At 48.3% G+C, this 20368-nt stretch overlaps 3 protein-coding genes across 10 annotated transcripts in view; all 3 read left to right on the top strand.

Annotated features, from left to right (window-relative positions):
• Positions 1-32: 32 nt before the first annotated feature.
• On the top strand, positions 33-8191 carry LOC121193433 (zinc finger protein 664-like). 5 transcript variants are annotated; one of them, XM_041055782.1, is made up of 7 exons: positions 33-164; positions 301-396; positions 1068-1166; positions 1411-1479; positions 2338-3398; positions 4434-4581; positions 5067-8191. In XM_041055782.1, the coding sequence occupies exons 5-7, from the start codon at positions 3375-3377 to the stop codon at positions 6404-6406; spliced, it is 1512 nt and encodes a 503-aa protein (XP_040911716.1). In that variant the 5' UTR covers positions 33-164; positions 301-396; positions 1068-1166; positions 1411-1479; positions 2338-3374; the 3' UTR covers positions 6407-8191. The 5 variants fall into 5 exon arrangements, with proteins under 5 accessions (XP_040911716.1, XP_040911718.1, XP_040911717.1 ...); XM_041055784.1 differs by having other exon boundaries at positions 1065-1166; XM_041055783.1 differs by having other exon boundaries at positions 62-164; positions 304-396.
• Positions 8192-8432: 241 nt separating this feature from the next.
• Positions 8433-13501, top strand: ttc19 (tetratricopeptide repeat domain 19). Of its 3 annotated transcripts, none has more exons than XM_041055806.1 (11): positions 8433-8566; positions 8666-8826; positions 9238-9329; positions 9835-9945; positions 10274-10312; positions 10914-10970; positions 11080-11141; positions 11289-11383; positions 11982-12145; positions 12228-12390; positions 12470-13501. In XM_041055806.1, exons 1-11 carry the CDS (start codon positions 8469-8471, stop codon positions 12631-12633), a joined length of 1206 nt encoding a protein of 401 aa, XP_040911740.1. In that variant the 5' UTR covers positions 8433-8468; the 3' UTR covers positions 12634-13501. The 3 variants fall into 3 exon arrangements, with proteins under 3 accessions (XP_040911740.1, XP_040911739.1, XP_040911741.1); XM_041055805.1 differs by having other exon boundaries at positions 9235-9329; XM_041055807.1 differs by lacking the exon at positions 8433-8566 and having other exon boundaries at positions 8684-8826; positions 9254-9329.
• Positions 13502-14216: 715 nt separating this feature from the next.
• Positions 14217-20368, top strand: part of LOC121193418 (anion exchange protein 2-like) — a 19118-nt gene continuing 12966 nt past the window's right edge. Inside the window, exons 1-5 of one of the 2 annotated variants that reach the window (XM_041055695.1) lie at positions 14217-14234; positions 16903-17020; positions 18169-18322; positions 19180-19396; positions 19519-19643. In XM_041055695.1, the coding sequence (XP_040911629.1) occupies positions 16967-17020; positions 18169-18322; positions 19180-19396; positions 19519-19643 (550 nt within the window). In that variant the 5' untranslated portion in view covers positions 14217-14234; positions 16903-16966. Of the gene's footprint in view, positions 14235-14675; positions 14729-16902; positions 17021-18168; positions 18323-19179; positions 19397-19518; positions 19644-20368 lie in introns of those variants that run through there. The other variant, XM_041055696.1, reaches the window with a different exon arrangement.

Raw genomic sequence — 20368 nt, 5'->3', positions numbered from 1 at the left:
CAGTTTATAAACCGACAAAAGAAGAAGAAGAGCACAGGTCGTGATTGGTCGGTGGGTTGTATTAAGACATCATGGCGGCGGCACGCGAGGCAGGCGCGAGAGTGGAATTTGGAAATATGCGGAGGAGAAAACGTCGATTAACCGCAGACAGTGAAGTATTTCGGGTGTGTGAAGGAGCGCGGTCCGGTGTCTGTGCTGCCGCGGGGTTTTCATTCGAAGCTAAAGCTAACTGCAGAAACTTCCTGCCAACTAAGGCACTGGAACTTAGCTAGGCTAACATGCTAATCTGCTTCCCCACAGCAGCCGGTCCCCTCGCTGGACTGACTCAACACGGACAAGCTGTCCCTGATGGATCCGTGAAAACTGAACCGGAGTCCGGACTGTGAGGAACCAAAGGTCTGTGCGGGCAGTTTAAACGAACCGTGTTGAGTTAGAACACGGGTCTTTGTTACCCCGCTCCCGCTGCTGTTAGCTTCTCCGACATTAGGACAAACTAAACTTTATTGTTCGTCTTATCCATAACAAAGTTCAGTTTCAGAGTACATTCCTGGCACCTCAGGTGAGCGTGTTTGTTATCACCGGTTAACTCCAGGTCACAGGCGGGGGCTCTGCTCCTCACGGCTCAGCAGGGGGCAGGTTAGTTTGCTCCGCGGTGCCGGTCTGAATAACCCATCAGACACAAAGTGCCCGTCGGTGTGTGACTGTGTCCGCTCGTGTAAAAGCATCATTTACTCAGTGGAGACAGATTTTACCGCAGCAGCTTGTAGACAGTGATGTTTCAACTCTTTTAACTCACCATTAGGTTGTTTGGAAGAAGAAATGTCTTTTAGACGAACTGACCCTTTAATCAACAGACCTGATCAGAAATATCACTGCAGGTTTATTTCATTATTGATCATGTGACGCTCATTTTGTTGATGGGTCTCAGTATGTTCAGCAGTTCAAACGGTGGAGGTTTTTCTGGTCTAACACAGCACTGACTGTGTGTCAGTGATGAAGCGTTAGCAGTGAATGAAGCAGGTGAGTCAGGAAACAAAGTCTTTATTTACCTTTATTTACCTCAGCAGGAAGCACAGACCTGATGTCCTGACGTGAACCACCCAGGACCAGGATCACTGTGATCTGATCCCCTCCCCCTCCCACCCCCAGACTCATCGGACTGACAGGTGAGATCCACTGCACACACCAGACCCACAGGTGAGGTCTGCGTGTTTTGCCTGTCTTTCTGCTGGAAGTGATGTAACAAAAGGCCGACTGAAGCCCCTCCCCCAGCAGTCTGTTCACAGTGGGCGGGGCCGTGACAAAACCAGACTGAAGCATGTTCTGATCCAGACACCTGGCAGTGGGTGGGTTTCTACAGGATCATGTCCTACCTGTTCATTGACACTGTTCTCTGATTGGCTCTTACAGATCGACCTCAGTGACCCACTGATGACGAACCTGTGACGTCATCAGTGACATCAGACCTCCACCATGATGGTGAGTGTCCTCAAATGTTCAATCGTGTTTGTCCAAAGATGATGTCACAGAGTGGGCGGGGTTAGACTGCTGGGAGATGATGTAAACAAAAGGCCGAATTGTAGCGCCTCTGCCAGGCAGTGTGTTCTCAGAGCGGCGGCGCCCTGACAAAGATCGACCGAAGCGTTTATCTGATCCCAGGAACACCTGACTCACTGAAGGTCACATGACACGAACAGCTGCAGGTTTCTTTGTAACAGGTGGAGGAAATTTTAAAATCAACAGTTAAAGTGGTTAGAGCTGGTTTACTGGAGTCAGTTTCACTCAGGATCCAGTCACTGGCCTTTTCTATAACTCTGAGGCAGAGTTGGACAGAAGACAGAGGACTAAACAGTTTAATCAGTGATTAGTCAAAGTCACTGTTAAACTTAACACTGTTCACTGCAGGATTTTTTGAATGGAGTTTGGTGGCGGGTTCCTTCCCCTCAGATCTAGAGGCTAACTCAGGTTAGAGTTACCTCCTTCACCTCAGGCTGGACGTTTGTCACTGTTTCTCATGTTTACTCGACACTAATCAGTCTCCAAAATAATGAACAGTGAAAAACAGTTTTCTCAAGTTTCCAGTTTGTAGACTGTTCATACTGGGAAAGAGATGTCATTAGCAGATTTATCTTGTCCCAGTTCCATATTACACACCACTAATGTGTTCACCGTGCACTGTCCTATAATACATCAACACAACAATAAAAACATTTGAAATAAATTCACACATTTACAGTTTTATTTTGAGAGGAAGTGATACACCTGTGCAGAGTGACAGCATCCATACTGTCAAAATAAAACTAACACAGTGATGTTCCACATCTTTATATTTTGCAGTTTGCTGTTCCACACACTGCAGACTGAACCTGATGCCCACAGCTGGATGCCCACAGCTGGATGCTCCCAGTGAGCAGAGGATGTGTGTGGCTGTGGGTTAGGGTTAGTGAATGAAAACCTGATGTGACTGTAACAGCTCCTGATCCTGCAGCTCTGCATATGTTGAAATGGTCATGTGAACATCTTCATGTGTTTCTCATACATTTAATAAAGATTCCTTTTGCTTTGTCTCCATTTGTTGTAGTTCAGTATGAGAAGATTTGTCCTGACAGAAACTGTCCAAAGGATCAGTGGCACGTTCATTAGTTTATTACATCTGTTAACTTTACATGAGACATAAAAGCCAACGGGATTTAAAGAGGACGGGAGGAGACAGGAAGCTGAACGAGAACAAACCAGATCCTGTTGGAGATGAACAGTCAGGTGGTTCCCTCCGAGCCGACTGAGGTGGAAGCACCTTTCTGTGTTTCTCCGCCCACTGACAGACACGCGGGAGACGTGCTCCCGAGCAGGCCGGCGTGTAGTGACGTTTGTAGGCAGGTGAGCTGAGGTAGACGCTGACCTTTCCCTTCACCTCCTGTGGAAGCGGGACGAGTTTCGTCTTCACCGGGTTGGACAGAGTGACACAGACTTTACCTGAGGGCGTGAGCAGGACAGGGTGCGCTCCGTGTCCGGTCCCGCTGATGTACAGGAGGTTCAGGGCTGCAGGTCACGTGGAGTCTTTAACTCAGTGAACCTGCGAGTTTGTTCCATTAAACCAAATTCCATGGAAATAAACGTTAATTTAAAGTTTGTGTATTGATAACATTAACACAGTCTGTGTTTTTACACAAATACTGGAAGACTTTTTATATGCACGCCCTTCTCACTGTGCGTGCGTGTGTGTGTGTGTGTGTGTGTGTGTGTGTAGGTGAACTTCTACCCGGAAGTCCACAGCTGCAGCAGCAGAAGTTGCTCCTGTTAGCTCCTGGACTCATCAGTCGGTCAACCTTAAAAACGAAACCGTCGGATTTTCGTTGAGCCGCTGATCTGGCGGGATGGAGATCGGCTCGGCTTTACCGGTAAACTCACGGAGCGACCCGCTGTTCTTCTTCCAACCGGAAACTTTCAGATTGGAGCTGTTAGCGAAGCTGAGCTGGGCTAAGCTAGTTGAGTTAGCCTCTAGATCTGAGGGAAGGGAACCTGCCACCAAACTCCATTCAAAAAATCCAGCAGTGAACCGACTGCGGTATCGTCCTCAAGCCGTCCACGCTAACAGACAGAGATGAGCGGTGATACCGCTGCTGCGCTCTGGGTGCTTCAGCCTCAGTACAACAGAACTCTGCTTCAGTAAAACGTTAGAGATCCAGTAAAAGACTCAGTTCGTTTGAGCGGCTCGAGCTGAAGTTTGAGGACAAACAAGTGAAGCAGGACTGCAGGTTCAGTGGGAATGGACGTGGTGTGAGCCGAGTGAAAGACTCACCTGCGTTCATCTTATTTAAGCAACACGTGGTCACCTACCCTGCCTGTGTGTGTGTCTGTCACTGAACAGAGAAATAAAAAGACCGGATTCTGAATGGAGTTTGGTGCAGGTTCTCTCCCTGCTTGTGGTGAAGGTGGATCGTGTGGCCTGCGGCTCTGCTGAAGCTCTAGCAGAATTTAGAAATCCCGCAGAGTTTGTAGTCATTGTTTAATATTCTCGTGAGATGTTAAATGGCGATAACAGCTGCTCTAAAATGATTATTTATTTAAAAAACCTTAGATTTTAGGTTTTTTGAAGGACTGGATTTTGGACAAAAGACATTTGAAGATGTCATCACAGATTTTAGGGAGTAATCAGCATTTTTTTACTGTTTTCTGACGTGTTACTGCCGCAGCATCACTGGTCTGTAACACTGGTTCCCAGTCCCCATGCAGGGTTGTACTGGTGCACAGAACAAATGCTACTGAGCCTTGAGAAAATGATGTGCTTTGTCTAAGCAACACAAACATAATAATTGTGTAACTATATAATTATATAACTATAACCTTTTTGCTTCTGTAGTTGCTGCTCTCTGCCTGTAGGGGGCAGTTTGCTGACATCAGGTCTGCAGCTAATGAAGGAAACGCTTTTTCAGGATGCAGCTGAAGAACTCGGAAAGATTCGGATCAAAAAGGAGCCAGATGGAGACGTTGAGATCCTGTCATATCCCCTCCTCAAGAAGCTGTCCGTCAAACTGACTGACTGCAGAGTGTGGCTGGAGGGGCGGGACTTCCTGTCTCTGGGTAAGAATCTGAACTGAGTTCAGATTCACTTTCATTTCTTTTCATGAAAGTGAATTCATTCTGCTTCCTTGCACAACTGCTGTGTCAAGACAAAATTAAAGGCTGGTGCCTCTGAGAAGTTTGGTTTATTGATTGAATAGAAAAAAAAGCGAGGGTTCAGTAAGGCTGCAGCTAACAGGTTGTCCAACCAACAGCCCAAAACCCAGATGCTGATCAATCACAAAAATATTTGCTGATTAATTTTCTGTTAATCGGCTACTAGATTTTCTCAGATAAAACCGGGTGGTCAGTTAAAGCTGCGTCCCTGGGAATGGATGGGGGTTATGGTTACAGGAAGTGTTGAGTTTGAACAGTGCACTGAAGTAACTAACGGGGTGTTAACACTCAAAACCTGAAACAAGGTCCGGTCCGGTCTCTAGATGTAAATGTCATCACAGCTTCTGAAAGGAGCTTTAACTCAACCTCTAACCTCTCCTTTCCAACAGATGATCACCCTCAGCTCTGTAACCACACATCAAGGCAGCACCGCCCAACGAATACCGGCAGGAAGATGGTCTACTGCTCCGAGTGTAAGAAAGGTTTCTATAAGAAGTCTCACCTGGAGGCTCATCTGAAGATCCACCGAGGACTGAAACCCAACGAGTGCTGGCAGTGTGGTAAAACCTACCCCACCCTGATGAGCCTCGTCATCCACCAGCAGATCCATGACCGCAAGGAACCCTACCAGTGCTCATACTGCGACAAGACCTTCGCTCTGAAGAGGGACTGGAAGACGCATCACGGAACACACTCTGGGACCAAACCCTTCAAGTGCTGGTTCTGTGGGGACGGCTTCAGCGAGCAGGATGAGCTCACCAAACACCTGGAGGTGCACAAGGGGGAGAAATGCTACCACTGCAAAGTCTGCGACAAGATGTTCGTGTCCTACCAGGGCTTCAACTTCCACCGCAAGTCGCACAAGAGCCAGAAGCTGCTGCCCTGCCCTAAATGCATGAAGACCTTCAGCAACCCTCAGAGTCTGAAGCTCCACCAGGTGACTCACTCCAACAGGAAGCCGCATAAATGCCCCACCTGCGGCAAAGGCTTCAAGCTGCTGAGTGGCCTGTGCTGCCACCAAAGGACCCACGAGGACTTGAAGGCCTACCACTGCAGTGAGTGCGGAAAGTGTTTCTCCAGCCTCCAGGGCCTGAAACTGCACAACCGCACCCACACTGGACTGAAGCCTTACAAATGCATAGAGTGCGGGAAGAGGTTCACCCAGTCCCCCCACCTCAAATCTCACATGGTCACCCACACTGGAGAGCGGCCATTCCTGTGCACCACCTGCGGCAAGAGGTTCACCCAGTCGTCCCACCTGAGATCCCACATCACGCTGTTCCACGTGGGCGAGAAACCGTTCACCTGTGACGACTGCGGGAAAAGCTTCACCATTGCCCACTACCTGAAGATGCACCGGCTGAGCCACACCAAAGAGAAGCTGTACCAGTGCTCGTACTGCGAGAAGTCCTTCTCCTACCACAACTCCTGGAGAGCCCACGAGAGGATCCACACCGGGGAGCGTCCGTTCAGCTGCCAGGACTGTGGCCAGAGCTTCATCACCTCGGGCTCACTGCTGAGCCACCAAAGATCCAAACACACCGGAGAGAAGAGCCACTACTGCATCACGTGCGGGGAGTTCTTCTTCACCAGCTCGCTGCTGCGGGTCCACCAGCTCAACCACACCGGCGAGCGGCCGCACATCTGCAGCTGCGGCAAGACCTTCAAGACCAAAGGAGTGCTGCGCTACCACCTGAAGAGGTTCACCGACCACCGGCCAGCTGAGTGAGCGTCAGCCATGAAACACAAGCTGTGACTGCCCAGAAACACCTGTGACAGAGGTTTTCAGACTGTGAGGTCTCCACAGAGGGGAGCGGGGGGGTGAGGAGGGAGAGGGGCGACAGGTGCATTCAGTGTAAAACAACTGGATGTTGTTAGTTTGTCAGCAGGTGGAGCTGCAGCAATGACACAGATCATGGAAGAGATGAAGATTCTTCGAAACAGACACAGATTAACGTTAGAGTCAGACCTGAACCCACAGACCTGAGACACGCTAATATGATTCAGTGACTTCACTTCCTGAGGAGATCATCATCTCTGATGTCCATCCTGCAGAACTTCATTCAGAATCCTGCTGTTTTTAAGTTTCCTTCAGTCTCACAGTGATCCAGTGAGAGGAGTCTGTTCATCCATGGTTCACCCCAGACAGGAGCTGATCACAGCTCATTCAGCTGCGTTTAGATAAATGGAAACAAATAGAAGCTAAATAACTGGCCTCGCGTTGCAGCCTCAGGTGTGTCTGTTTTGTTTGGAAAGGCAGTCAAAGTGCGGCTCAGTGAACAAACACAGGAGCTTTCTGTCAGCAGCTCCAGGTTTTCCTCTTTTCAGAGTGTTTGTGGATCTTTAAACCAGAAGCTGCTTTTACAGAACTATTCATTTTACCAGTGTGTGTATTTTTTCTGAAGTCACACTCATTGTTAAAAAACCTGCTCACACAAACATGGAAACAGGTCTGAGGATCCCAGTCACAGCTGTTTTACTTTAGCTTTGTTTTTCAGGGAAAATGAAATGATAGAAATGCTTTAACACGTCTGCTCATCACTCCCTCTGTTTCTGTCTGCTCGTCTCAGACGTTCCTGAAAAAACACAAACACTGAGACTAAACACTAAGAAACCAGAAGCACACTGACGTGAAGAACTGGACACGTGGACGTCACACGTGTCCAGCCAGCAGCTGGTCAGCGTGGAGAAGAAATTTAAAATGTGGACTCGAGTCATGTGACCTGAAGAAAAAAGAAAGACTAGCATCTGAACTTTGACTTTAACACTAACGACTCGAGGTTTAGCTTTTAGACTGTGAATGACCCGATCTCCTCCTCAGCACGAAAAATAAAACAATACTCATGTACCACAGATAAACTGCATCAGTCTGACTGCAGCAGATCAGAAAGACCAACAATGACTTCGTTATGATCTGGAACACTAAGTTCAGGACCTGGTCCTAACCTGGGAACTTTTGGTGTGGACTCGGAACTTGTTGGTCTTGACCCGGGACATGTTGGGCCGGACTCTGGTCTGGGGACTGTGTGATCACTGCAAACCTGCCGCCTCGTCTCTCTGAGCTGGTGCAGGGATGAATTTTGTGCCTTTCGAGGCTCCGTACAGAAGCAAAGCTGTGAACTCAGCTCCATGTCATCATGTTTTCTCTTTCACAATAAAAGCCAAAAACTGTACAGAGCATGTATCTCTGTTCTCTTCAGTGTCCCTGTTAGATCCAGGATCTGTATGATGACGTAATCTTATCTGGTCCATTACCTGAGACCTGTGACTGAGGCTGCACCGTTTTACTCGAGCTTTTTAGTTTTGTTTTACTTGTGGTTCATTTTGCAGAGTCAGCACAACAGACCATGAAGCACCGTGGTCTGGAGTGGACCTCAGAGCGAGTTCACCTGAGGCTCACTGAGCTGCAGAGAGGCCCTGAGACACTATGACGATGTATGGTTTTCAAAATAAGGTTAACAAAGGATGTACCAAATACATTTATGGAAATAATGTTGGATTGCCATGTTACCTGTGGCCCTTATAGATAAAAATGTGTCATGAAATCATTTCAACTCACATATTTGAGGAGGATTCTTTAAAAATGAATTTGTGAAATCTTAAGAAATCACACCTGTGAAGATTTTTTTTAAATCAAAATAAGCAATGATGTCTTTGTTATTAACTGTAAATTGTGTTTTAAATCATTGGATTCTTCTTCTTGGTGAAGAGTCACGTATTTTCCCGACGCTTTTATTCTGAAGGCAGAGAGTAACACCGCGTGACTTCCGGCCGTTATGTAAACAGTGAAGATGGCGGTCTCCTGTCTGCGCCGTGCCGTCCTCAGCCAGACCCTGAACAGGTTCAGGTCGTCGGGAGTGGACTTGATCCGGATCTTATCAGGAAACAGGTGAGTTCAGAGACGAACTGCGAGTTTTTGTCTTCGTCATGTTCGTTTTCTGAAGGTTTCTCACTGAAACTTACAGCTGCTGCTTTTTCATAATGACAGGAAACCTGTCGGCGGCGGCTCTGTGACGTCAGAGTCTGTGGCGGGAAAACGCTGGGTCTGCGGAGTGAACGTGAGCGGACACGCGCCCATTGGAAGAAACTGTGAAAACACACAGAGCGGAGGAGGAAGAGGAGGAAGAGGACGACTGTGGGCAGCAGTTGGTGCGTTTAGTCACACCAAACTCCAGTCAGAAATCTGCCGATTTTACACTTCACACCAAACTCCAGTCAGAAATCTGCCGATTTTACACTTCACACCAAACTACAGTCAGAAATCTGCCGATTTTACACTTCACACCAAACTCCAGTCAGAAATCTGCCGATTTTACACTTCACACCAAACTCCAGTCAGAAATCTGCCGATTTTACACTTCACACCAAACTACAGTCAGAAATCTGCCGATTTTACACTAAACACCAAACTCCAGTCAGAAATCTGCCGATTTTACACTTCACACCAAACTCCAGTCAGACTGTGTGTGTGTGTGTGTGTGTGTGTGTGTGTGTGTGTGTGTGTGTGTGTGTGTGTGTGTGTGTGTATGTGTGTATGTGTGTATGTGTGTGTGTCAGCAGCCTTCTCTCTGTTCAGCAGTTCTAATGAGGACCAACGGGATGAACTGCAGAGGAGAGAGGACGAGATGATCCTGCTGCTGAAGAAGGCCAAGGTACGAGAACCACTGACTGCAGCAGCCGTTAGTTAGTTAGTTAGTTAGAACTTGATTTTAATCACAGTGAGGAACAGCGGTGAAGTTCCATGTAATAATAATAATTATAACACGACTAATAATAAGAAGAGGACAATAATAATAATGACAGTAATAAGTAAAGTGACTCATAATGAGACTAACTGTGGGCAGGAGGTGGTTTAAAGCCACAGACTGCAGAGAGAAGAAGCTGAGTCAGCAACAGGTGTTAATGCAATGTGAATGAGAACAGAAAGAGAGGGAGAGGAGGAGAGAGGAGCATCATGGGAAGTCCCCCGGCAGTCTGAGCCTATAACTACAGGATGGTTCAAGGAAATGTTGAACCAGGACTGACTGTAAACACACACAGATGTAATGAGTAGTAGCAGTACCAGTAGCAGTACCAGTACCAGTAGCAGTAGTAGAACCAGTAGTTGTACCAGTAGTAGAACCAGTACTAAAGCAGTAATGTGTCTCTCCTTGTCAGCTGAGTCTGCATCGGGGTCAGCTGCAGGCAGCCTCTGGTTTCCTTCATCAGGCCGTTGCTCTGGCTCATCAGACCCACAACACCCAGGCCATCATCTACACCTACAGCCTGGTAAACACCTGCTGATGCTGACTGGTCTGCGTCCGTCCACACCCACAGTGTCTGTGAGTTGTCCAGTCTCTACCTGGGCGACGAGTTTCCAGTGACAGCCACAGCGTCTGTTAGGACAGAGCTGGTGTTCATCCAGTGCAGGTGAAGTCCACACTGTGTTGACATGTTCCCTGTGTGGGACACACCTGTCTCTGACCTGCTGCCACCTGACTGCACACTGAGGGTGTGGGTGCTGGGACCGACCGTCTCTACTGATGCAGTCAGGCTGTAAACCTGCACTTGTGACCTTTGACCCCGTCCTCTCACCTGTTCCTGTGTTTTTCCTCAGATGGCAAACCTGGCCTACGTCCAAGGTCACCTGGACAACGTGAGTACTGTCCAATCACAGCCCAGAACAGAATAATCTTTACTGTCATTGCAACATGTGCAAGGAAATTAAAGTCCAATCCGTCCAATCAGTGCATCGTTCATTTAAATAAAGGTTATTAAAAACAGCTGAGATAAAGTAAAACAGACAGACACCACACACACCTGCTACCTGCACCTGCTGCTGGACAGAAACTGTCCGTCTCTGCAGTGTCTGTCTGACGGCAGCAGCTAAGACCATGAATGTCCAGCGTCTGAGCTGCTGTCCAGCTGCTGCGTCAGACACATGTACAGAACGTGAGGATGGAGGTGCAGCTCAGAGGTGTTCACGCCTCAGGTGAGATCGTCCTCTGTGGACTCACAGGAAGTGGACTTCTCCTCCACACAGTCCCTGCTGCTGAGGTCCGTGATGACCTCCCTGGTCTTTGAGGAGCAGCCTGTTCTCTCCTCGCCACACTCAGCTGCTCCACCTCGTCCCTGTGGACGGTCTCATCCCCTCAGAGATCAGCTCCACCTCTGTAGTGTCGTCAGTGAATTTGATGATGGTGTTGCTGTGGTGGGCGGTGCTGCTCCGTCATAATCGTCCTCCTCTTCCTCCTCAGGCAGAGAAACTCTTCAAAGCAGCGATGAGCTTCATGCTGTCAGGAGGAACTCCAGAGGTCAGTGTGTGTGTGTGTGTGTGTGTGTGTGTGTGTGTGTGTGTGTGTGTGTGTGTGTGTGTGTGTATGTGTGTGTTTCCGTCTTCACTGGCTTCCTGTTTGTTTCCAGGACGACAATGCCATCATCGAGATGTCTCTGAAACTCGCCACCATCTACGCCGAACAGAACAAGTAAGAACACTGAAGCATCGATCATGTGACTGTTTGTTTTTGTTTGTGTGTTTGTTGAGTGTTTTTTATGTATGTATGTATGTATGTATGTATGTGTGTGTGTGTGTGTGTGTGTGTGTGTGTGTGTGTGTGTGTGTGTGATTTCAGGGTGGAGCTGGCTGAACATGGCTTCAGGTTCTGTACAGAGTCTCTTGAGGCCAAACTGGAGAAACAGAAGGATCTGCCAGCACAGGAGCAGACAGGTGACACTCAGACTCTGCCACAGTCCTGTTTGTTTGTTTGTTTGTTTGTTTGTTTGTTTGTTTGTTTGTTTGTTTGTTTGTTTGTTTGTTTGTTTGTTCACAGAGTCTAAGACATGTCTCAGTCTCTGCAGTGTGGAATATTTAACCTTTTACTCTCAGTCAGAATCAGAGATCCAAAGCAAAGTGTAGCCCCGCCCACCACCAACATTCACTCGACGTGATTGGACGCTGCTGTCACACAGACACTGATGGACAGAATCACTGAGCTCTGGACTCCTGGTTCCAGACTCGGGTCTGTGCAGATGTTGGGTCTAACAGCTGTTTGTGTGTAACTGTGGGAAGTCAGGCTGCAGAGGGCGCTGCTGCTCCTCCACCTGCAGGTGGAGAGGGGGTGGCTTTGTTTCCTGTCATACTGTACAGTCACCTGTTGGAATCAGTCTTTGTTGGTGTGGTCCTGGATCAGTGTGGGAGAGGGGGCCCTGTGTGTGTGTGTGTGTGGGTCTGAGGGTGAACAGGGACAGGAAGACACCTGAGGACACCTGACCACCTGAGGCTCAGAGTGTCTGAGACTGACCCAGGTTGTTGCTGTCGTCTGCAGAGGAGCAGGAGGCCCAGAGGAAGGAGACCCGCCTCCTCCTCGGTCTGTGTTTGGACTCAAGGGCTCGATACCGAGCGTCAACACGGCACCTGGTCCAGGCCGGACAGGACTACCAGAACGCCCTGAACATCTGCTGCCAGGAGCAGGGAGAGACACACCCACAGGTAGAGACACGCCCACACACAGGTAGAGACGTCCAGTAAACACAGTCAGACAAATCAATGCCATGGTCTCGTCTCCCGTCAGACTCTGGTGCTGATGAGTGACCTGGCCACCATCCTGGATCTGCAGGGTCGCCATGACGAAGCCCTAGCCCTGGTCCAACAGGCCGTGGATCGGAGCCGGTCTGCCGGACACCCGGACCAGCACGTCCTGCTGGGAAACATGGCCGGCATCCTGCTGCACAAAGGTCAGGCCAGGTCGGTCCACTGATTTACCCCGCTGCTTACAGCTGTTTGATCTGTCCTGAGGTTCTGTCTGTCCATCAGGCCAGCTGGAGGACTCTGTCCGGTTCTACCACGAGGCTCTGAGTCTGGCCAGGCAGGCCGGGGACCAGGACGCCGTGGACAAGATCCAGGAGGGACTGAAGGAGGTGAAGAAGAAGAGGGAGCAGGAGAGGAAGGAGGAGGAGCAGGAGGCTGCACAGGAGTGACCGGTGGTCTTGGTGAGTCCGTGGACAGACTGGATGGTCCTCGTGACCATGACGTGAGTCTTTCAGTCCATTTGTTCAGCCATGAATCTACACAGCTGCTGACAGCTGTCCAGGATTTCAGAGAGCCCTGTGAGCTGTCCTCTGCAGCAGCCTGCAGTGTCCACACTGTCTCTAACTGTTCTGGTCCCTCAGTTTTTGGTCCCCAGAGGACGAACCCTGAGGATCTGAGCTGTTCGTATAAATGTTTCTTTCTCCTTCGGATCAAACTGAATCAATAAATCACTTTCAGAAGGTCCACTCACGTTTGGTCTCTTAGACCCTCTGTCTCCGTGTCCTGCTCTTCAAACCTAGCCACCCCCCAGAACCCCTACCCCCCCCCCCTCCCCCCCCCCCCCCCAGCCTCACCCCCATGTCTCCAGGTTTACACACAACAAAAAATGGATTCCCAGTCTCACAGGAACACAGGTGTGTGTGCAGGTTCCCACAGGGTGTGATGCAGGTGAACTTCCTGTTGTGTTTACTGAACATGTCAGAATAAAAGCAGGGTGATGACAGTAAACAAACAGCAGACACCACAAACAGGAATCAGCTTGCTTCTGCACAAACAGCAGATTAACAACACACACACCTGCTGACACACACACTGTCGCAAACCACAAAACACAACACACACGAAGAGAAATGAAAATTCCTCCACGTCAAACATTCACAAGTTCCTGAACAGGTTTTTAAAAAGCATTGAGCCTGGCTCCGCCCTCAGGCTCCGCCCTCAGGCTCCGCCCTCAGGCTCCACCCTCAGGATCCACCCTCAGGATCCACCCTCAGGATCCAGCTCAGTGCGGGAGCTGTGACCCGGCGACACGTGGAGTCTGCAGCCACACACGCACACACACACACTCACACGCACACACACAGATTTAACAGAAATTTACTGCACTGAAGTCAAACCTCAGCTCCACTGGGTCCTCCGTCCTCCGTCCCCCGTCCTCCGTTTTCCCACCTCTATACTGTGTCCTCTGTCCCCCGTCCTCCTTCCTCCCACCTCTATCCTCCATCCCCGTCCCCCGTCCTCTGTCCTGCTCTGGTCTCATAGAGGGACTCTGAGTCAGGATCCAGTTTTCAGGCCTGAACTGTTTTACTTTCTATTTGTTGCTGGTTTGTTGTAAAGTTGTGTTTTATCAGGGTTGTTGTGTTTTTCCGAGTCAGGTGAGGCTGCTGTTATTTCCCTGATCAATACGTCTGACAGCTGTTTGCTTTATCAATCCATCAATCAATAAAATGTCAGACAGTAGTGAAAAATGTCTCATGTCCTGAGTCTGACGTCTTCTGTCTGAGCATCAGTCAGAAACCTACAGACCAAACTCTCATCTTTACATTCCCACACACACACACACACACACGTAGTTACATGTGTGATAATTACATGTAAACATATCAACATACACACATTGAGGTTAAGCTGTGGGTATGTAGATAATTGTTGTTGTGCTAACAGGTTGAGTAATCACACACACACACACACACACAGAGCTGTGCTGATATAAAAGCAGCTTCAGACGATGTGTTTCTGTTTCTGCTGGACATCTCAACACACCGACCAGGTATGAACACACACACACACACACACACACACATTCGGCTCCACAGTAAAACCTAAAGCGTACAGGTCAGAGGTCAGAGGTGTTCAGTGTGATCGGTCGATCTGAGTCTGTGTCCGTCGGCTCCAGCGTCAGTGGAAACTGTTCGTGCTGATTTATTTCCTGTAGCATCCAGAGACAATGAGCAAGAGAGGACAGAGTGCTGAAGTGTCCACGCGTCCATGTCAGTGATTCACTGGACTGACGGTGTTTGACTACAACAGGATGTACAAAGTATTTAACATATCAAAGTAAAAGTGTTTTCTGTAATTTCAGGTTTTCAGGTGTTACAAAATAAAAGTCCTGAGTTTGGACACAGGTGAAGCTGGTTTCACCTGTGTCCTGAGTTTGGACACAGGTGAAACCAGCTTCACCTGTGTCCAAACACAGGTGAAGCTGGTTTCAGTGTCTGTGAAGTTGGTCTGCAGCTGATACACACACAGCAGCTTCAAGGGGAAGTTAGTTCACACACGCACTCACACACACTCACTCACACTCACACGCACACACACACACACTCACTCACACTCACTCACACACACTCACACTCACGCACACACACACACACTCACTCACACACACTCACTCACACTCACTCACACACACGCACTCACACACACTCACTCACACACACTCACACTCACACACGCACACACACACACACTCACACACACTCACTCACACTCACAGCTGTAGGCACATGTCAGGTGAGGTCCACCTGTGTGTACATGGTGTGATGATGTGGTCAGGTGACCGATGATGCTGGAATGAAGATCAGTGACATCATCAGACCAAACCAACAGGCTATCTGCAGCTGTGTTTCTGTGTGTGTGTGTGTGTGTGTACAGCTTGGGGGTGGGACTAACCTTGACTGACAGTTCGGTTGCCATGGTGACCTTCAGCTGATCAGGTTTCTGTTAGACCTTTTCTCTTGTGTCTCTGTCTGCTTCTCTCTCTGCCTCCTCTCTGCTTCCTCTCACTCTCCTCTCTCCTCTTTTCTTCTCCTCTTTCTTCTCATTCCTCCCTCCTCCCCCCTCCTTCTCCCTCTCTCCTCTCTCTCCTCTCTCTCCTCTCTCCCCCTCTGTTCTCCCTCTCTGTTGGTTTCAGTCTTTGCATTATAATTTCTCTCTTTCAGTGCTGTGAGGACGCTGAGGTAGGCTCCAACTCTGCTCCTGTTACACACACACACACACACAGGAACAGAAACTCCTGCAGTACCATGTGAACCATGTGAGGACCATGTGAACCATGTGAACCATGTGAACCATGTGAGGACCATGTGGACCATGTGAGGACCATGTCCACCCTGCTGTAGAATCTGAAGACTGATCGATTCCGTAAAACCTGATTTATTTTTTTTTACCAGCAGTTTAAATGAACAAGTGGTGAAGCCAGCACTGAGGTTTTAAGCTGATGTGGAGCCTGTTAACAAACAGCTGGTTGTTTCCACATCCAGCTGTTACAGATCAACATGATCCTTCACCTGGAGTGGTCTCTGAGTCCACCTGATGGATCTCAGTCCAGTGTCCCTCTCTTTTAGCTCAGTGTTTGGTCTCCACCAGTTTCTGAGGGAAACATGTGGCTGTTCTGCTGTTAAATGCTGCACCGTGCTGTGTGTGTGTGTGTGTGTGTGTGTGAGTAAATATTAGCTATCAGCTGCTTTAATGCTGAGCTGATGTTTAAAGAGGAAACTTCTTGGTTTGTCGCAGTAACTGATTCTGTCAGACGTCAGCATCACAACACCCTGTCTGTCTCTGTCTCTGTCTGTATGTCTGTCTCTGTCTGTCTCCGTCTGTCTGTCTGTTTCTGTCTGTCTCTGTCTGTATGTCTTTGTCCGTCTGTCTGTGTCTGTATGTCTTTGTCCGTCTGTCTCAGTCTGTCTGTCTCAGTCTGTCTGTCTCAGACTGTCTGTCTCTGTCTCAGTCTTTCTGTGTCTGTCTGTATGTCTTTGTTTGTCTGTCTCAGTATGTGTCTGTCTTTCTGTCTCAGTCTGTCTGTGTCTGTCTGTCTCAGTCTGTCTGTCTTAGTCTGTCTGTGTCTTTCTGTCTGTCTCTGTCTGTCTCAGTTTTTCTGTGTCAGTCTGTATGTCTTTGTCTGTTTGTCTCAGTCTTTGTCTGTCTGTCTGTCTGTCTGTCTCAGTCTGTCTCTGGATCTAAAGTAGCCACAGATCCTTCATTTGTCCTTTACTTTGAAAAACTGAAGCCCTTAAAAAGCCCTTAATCTGAAAGGGCCTTAATGAAGCAGTGAAGCAGGTTTAATGCTTCCTGTCTCTCCCCTTCGTTTCCACAGGACTGTGACATGTGACAAATCCGTGAGTGATGAGTTGAAGGTGTCATTAAGGTGAAGGGGTCTGACAGGAAGCAGACAAACCTTCATAGGTTGGAACATGTCACATGGTTTAAAAGGTAAAACGTGATAGGTTACCTCAGCTGGGTTTGTACGTCTGCAGACATAAACCAGGTGAATCCCATTTCAGGTCACTGCCCCTGAGACATCATGAGACGTCTTTGTCCTGAAAACCGGTTTGTCAATGCAGTTCGGCTCGTTCTGAAAGTGTGTATGTGTGTGTGTGTGTGTGTGTATTTCTGTTGACCTTATCAACACACAGCGTATTCTGACCTTTGACCTCCAGGTTCTGCTGCCTGAACTCACCTGCTGACCATCAGACACTCTGACCTCTGACCCCTGAAGGAGCCATGACTCATCAGCTGAACTCTGTGGGTCCCGGCGAGGCCCTCGGTCTGTCTGCAGTGAGTCTCCACACAAATCAATCAATAATCATTATCTCTTCCATACAGGAAGTTACTGCGGCTGTGAACGGGGTGACCGAGGCTCGCTTCGCAGATTAAAGATGTTGTTACCACGGTAACAGCAGGCTGTGATCCCCGTCAGCACAGCTCTATGAGACCGACAGTGAGCTCAGAGCTGCTGCAGCTGAAACCTGTCAGGGCCGATCAATACCCGATCAATACCTTTAATGGCTAATTTCAGGTTTGACATCCACGAAATGACAGAGCTGATGTTTGAATGTGAACTTATGTGACCCTGTTAAAACCTGCCTGTGACCTGTGACACGTGACCTGCAGCCTACCTGTGACCTGTGACACGTGACCTGTGACACGTGACCTGCAGCCTACCTGTGACCTGTGACACGTGACCTGCAGCCTACCTGTGACCTGTGACACGTGACCTGTGACATGTGACCTGTGACATGTGACCTGCAGCCTACCTGTGACCTGTGACACGTGACCTGCAGCCTACCTGTGACCTGTGACACGTGACCTGTGACATGTGACCTGCAGCCTACCTGTGACACACTGACTTCTTCCCTCAACTGATCACATGATTGATCAGAGAAGAAATAACCAATCAGATCAATATATCGTTCATTCTTTTGAAAAATCCTACAGTTTATTTAGTGGGATGTTTTTCTGCAGGAAACAATGGAATTTACTGATAATGTGTGAATATAAAAGCGTGATGTTCTGCTGCTGGTGGACGAGGTTCTTCACAGGAACCACATCAGTCTGACCTGTTCTGATGTTTGCACCTGATCAATGATTAAAATATAAAAACAATCCTGACAAATGTACAAATGCAGATGAATATTTTAAAAACCTACAATTAATTTATAAAATACAAGAAGTTTTGTGCAGAGTGAAATCAGCAGAAAGGATTTTTGAATTGAGGTATTTCTGCTTTTATTTCTGCTTTTCCTCAAGTAAGAAACCTGAGCTCTTCAGCCACCGTGCTGAGTTTACCTGTGTCAGGTACGTCCACACAGACGGATCAGACACAGGCCGAAGCTCAGGGCAGATTAAAGAGCAGAGCAGGGACATTTCGGAGGACGGAGACATCACACTAGATTTATAGACATTTCATCGCTTCTCTCCTGCAGTCTCTGTCTCCTCCTCCCCCACGTTGCCATGGTGATGAAGAAGAGGAGGATCTGAACAAAGCGTTTGATGTTCAGAGTTTTCAGCAGATCCTTCATCCTTCAGCTCGCAGTCCACCGGAAACACACAGAGTCTACGATGAGCAGGACTTTGAAGGTGACTCACCTGGTTCCAGGGACTTTGGTTTGGGTTCCAGCCTCTTTGGGAGGTTCTAAGTGGAGAGGGCAAAACATGAGAAACACCTTTCATTATGATGATGATTTGAACAAGGTCAGGCGTCTTTATTCTGCTTGTAAAGGTTCCTGCAGTGGTTGCAGAATGTTCCAGGGATTCTTGAAATAGTTTAAAGATTTCTTGGGTGTTTGTGAAGATTCCACCAGTTTGAGGACTTTCTAGAAGTTTTGAGAAGGTTTTCTGAGCTTCCGTGGACTTTTTCCAAGCTCTAAGGGTCAATTACAGGGTTCTGGGAAAATCTGAGAAGGTTCTGCGAGTCTTTGAGAACATTTCAGGATTTAAATCTAAGATTCTAAGAATCTAAGAGGGAGGTTTACGAGCAATTCTTGATGAGGTCTAAAAAGGTTTCCAGGCTATTTAAAAGGAATATTGAAGAGGTTCCAGAAGTTTTGGAGACGATTCAGTTCTTCTTGCTTTAGCAGACTCACATGGTTTGATCCTAAAACCTCACACAAACATTTTGTGCTCTGTTCAGATGCCAAACTAACCTAGTTCTAGGAGATACCACAGATCTAGTAGAGTTACAGGGAACCTTGAGTTGCTTCCAGAGGGGACTCAGTGAACCTCCACGCTGAACTCCAGTGGTTTTTGAGGAGTTTTGTGGATTTACAAAGAAGATCCAGGTTCTATGAGGAGGGTCTGGGGTTTTTATGGAGGTCCCAGGGTCTTTGGAGAAGACCAAGCTGGAACAGAACCTGGGATCTTGGAAGGTGTACCAGGGGTTCTTGGTGAGGCGATTGTTTCCTCATCATCAGTGATAATGATTCTATCTGCTGCAGATCATCGTCACTCTTCTCTGCACGTCCATCATCCTCTGTCCAAACCGCCCGCCGACAGCAGGAGGAAGAGGACCAATGAGGGGTGGAAGGAGGGGAGGAGAGGCTCCGCCCCCAGTGCTGCGACCACCATAGAAGAAAACCAAGAGGAGGAGGAGGGAGAGGAAGAGTCCTACAGTCGGACTGATGGAGAGGAGAGCTGGGCGACCATGCCCCCCAGGTTAGGGATACACCTGAATCCTGTCCAGATCCTCATATATGTATATGTATTCATATATTGTCTTCAGCAAAGGTTTTTGTCGAACAGTATTTTTGTCCACTTGTAACTCCTCCTCCTCACAGTGACCTGCCCACCGGTTCAACCAATCACAACGGCCCCTCACCTGGTTGCATCATGATGCGTGTTGCCGCTGACGAAGCTGACGAGGCTGAAACCCTGACGTCCGTGGACCTGGACGGGATCAAGAGTCAGTAAAGCTGCTCGAGCACCTCACACATGACTGAGCATTTTACTCTATACTTAACATTCATCAGTTTGATTTTGATTTTAAATACAACTTTATTGCACTAATTCACTTAACAAACCAAGTGTAAATGTTTCAGTGCACTTTATTTTTAATCCATAGACAGATTGGTACATTATGCAGTACATATATAAACATACGTACAGAAACACGTGTGTATTTCCAGTGAAAGGAGAAGCTCCTAAAGCATCAACACAGAACTCTTAATCATACTAACAGTTAAAGTTTTAAAGTCTGAGTGATACCTTTACATTTTATTAGAAACTTTACATTCAGCTTTGTCCTATAGACACACACAGACATTACAGAACATATTAAAGGTCTGTTTGTCGCCCCCCGGTGTCTCCAGGTGGTATTACTGTATGTCAGCCGGCTCTCTGTTTGTCTCAGAGCCAGTCGGCCTCCACCAACTCAGCACACTGAGCCACACCAGCAGCCAGACGCCTGCTTTCTCTGGTTCCACACACAAACCTGTTGGTTCCTGGCTGGTCCTGTTTCCCTGCAGGTCCTGGTTGGTTTCTGGCTGGTCCTTTTTCCCTGCAGGTCCTGGTTGGTTTCTGGCTGGTCCTGTTTCCCTGCAGGTCCTGGTTGGTTTCTGGCTGGTCCTTTTTCCCTGCAGGTCCTGGTTGGTTTCTGGCTGGTCCTTTTTCCCTGCAGGTCCTGGTTGG

The sequence above is a fragment of the Toxotes jaculatrix genome, chromosome 14, assembly GCF_017976425.1.
Source record: "Toxotes jaculatrix isolate fToxJac2 chromosome 14, fToxJac2.pri, whole genome shotgun sequence".
Taxonomy (NCBI): Eukaryota; Metazoa; Chordata; class Actinopteri; family Toxotidae; genus Toxotes; species Toxotes jaculatrix.
The sequence above is the reverse complement of the archived record's forward strand: the minus strand, read 5'-3'. Positions and strand labels throughout refer to the sequence as shown.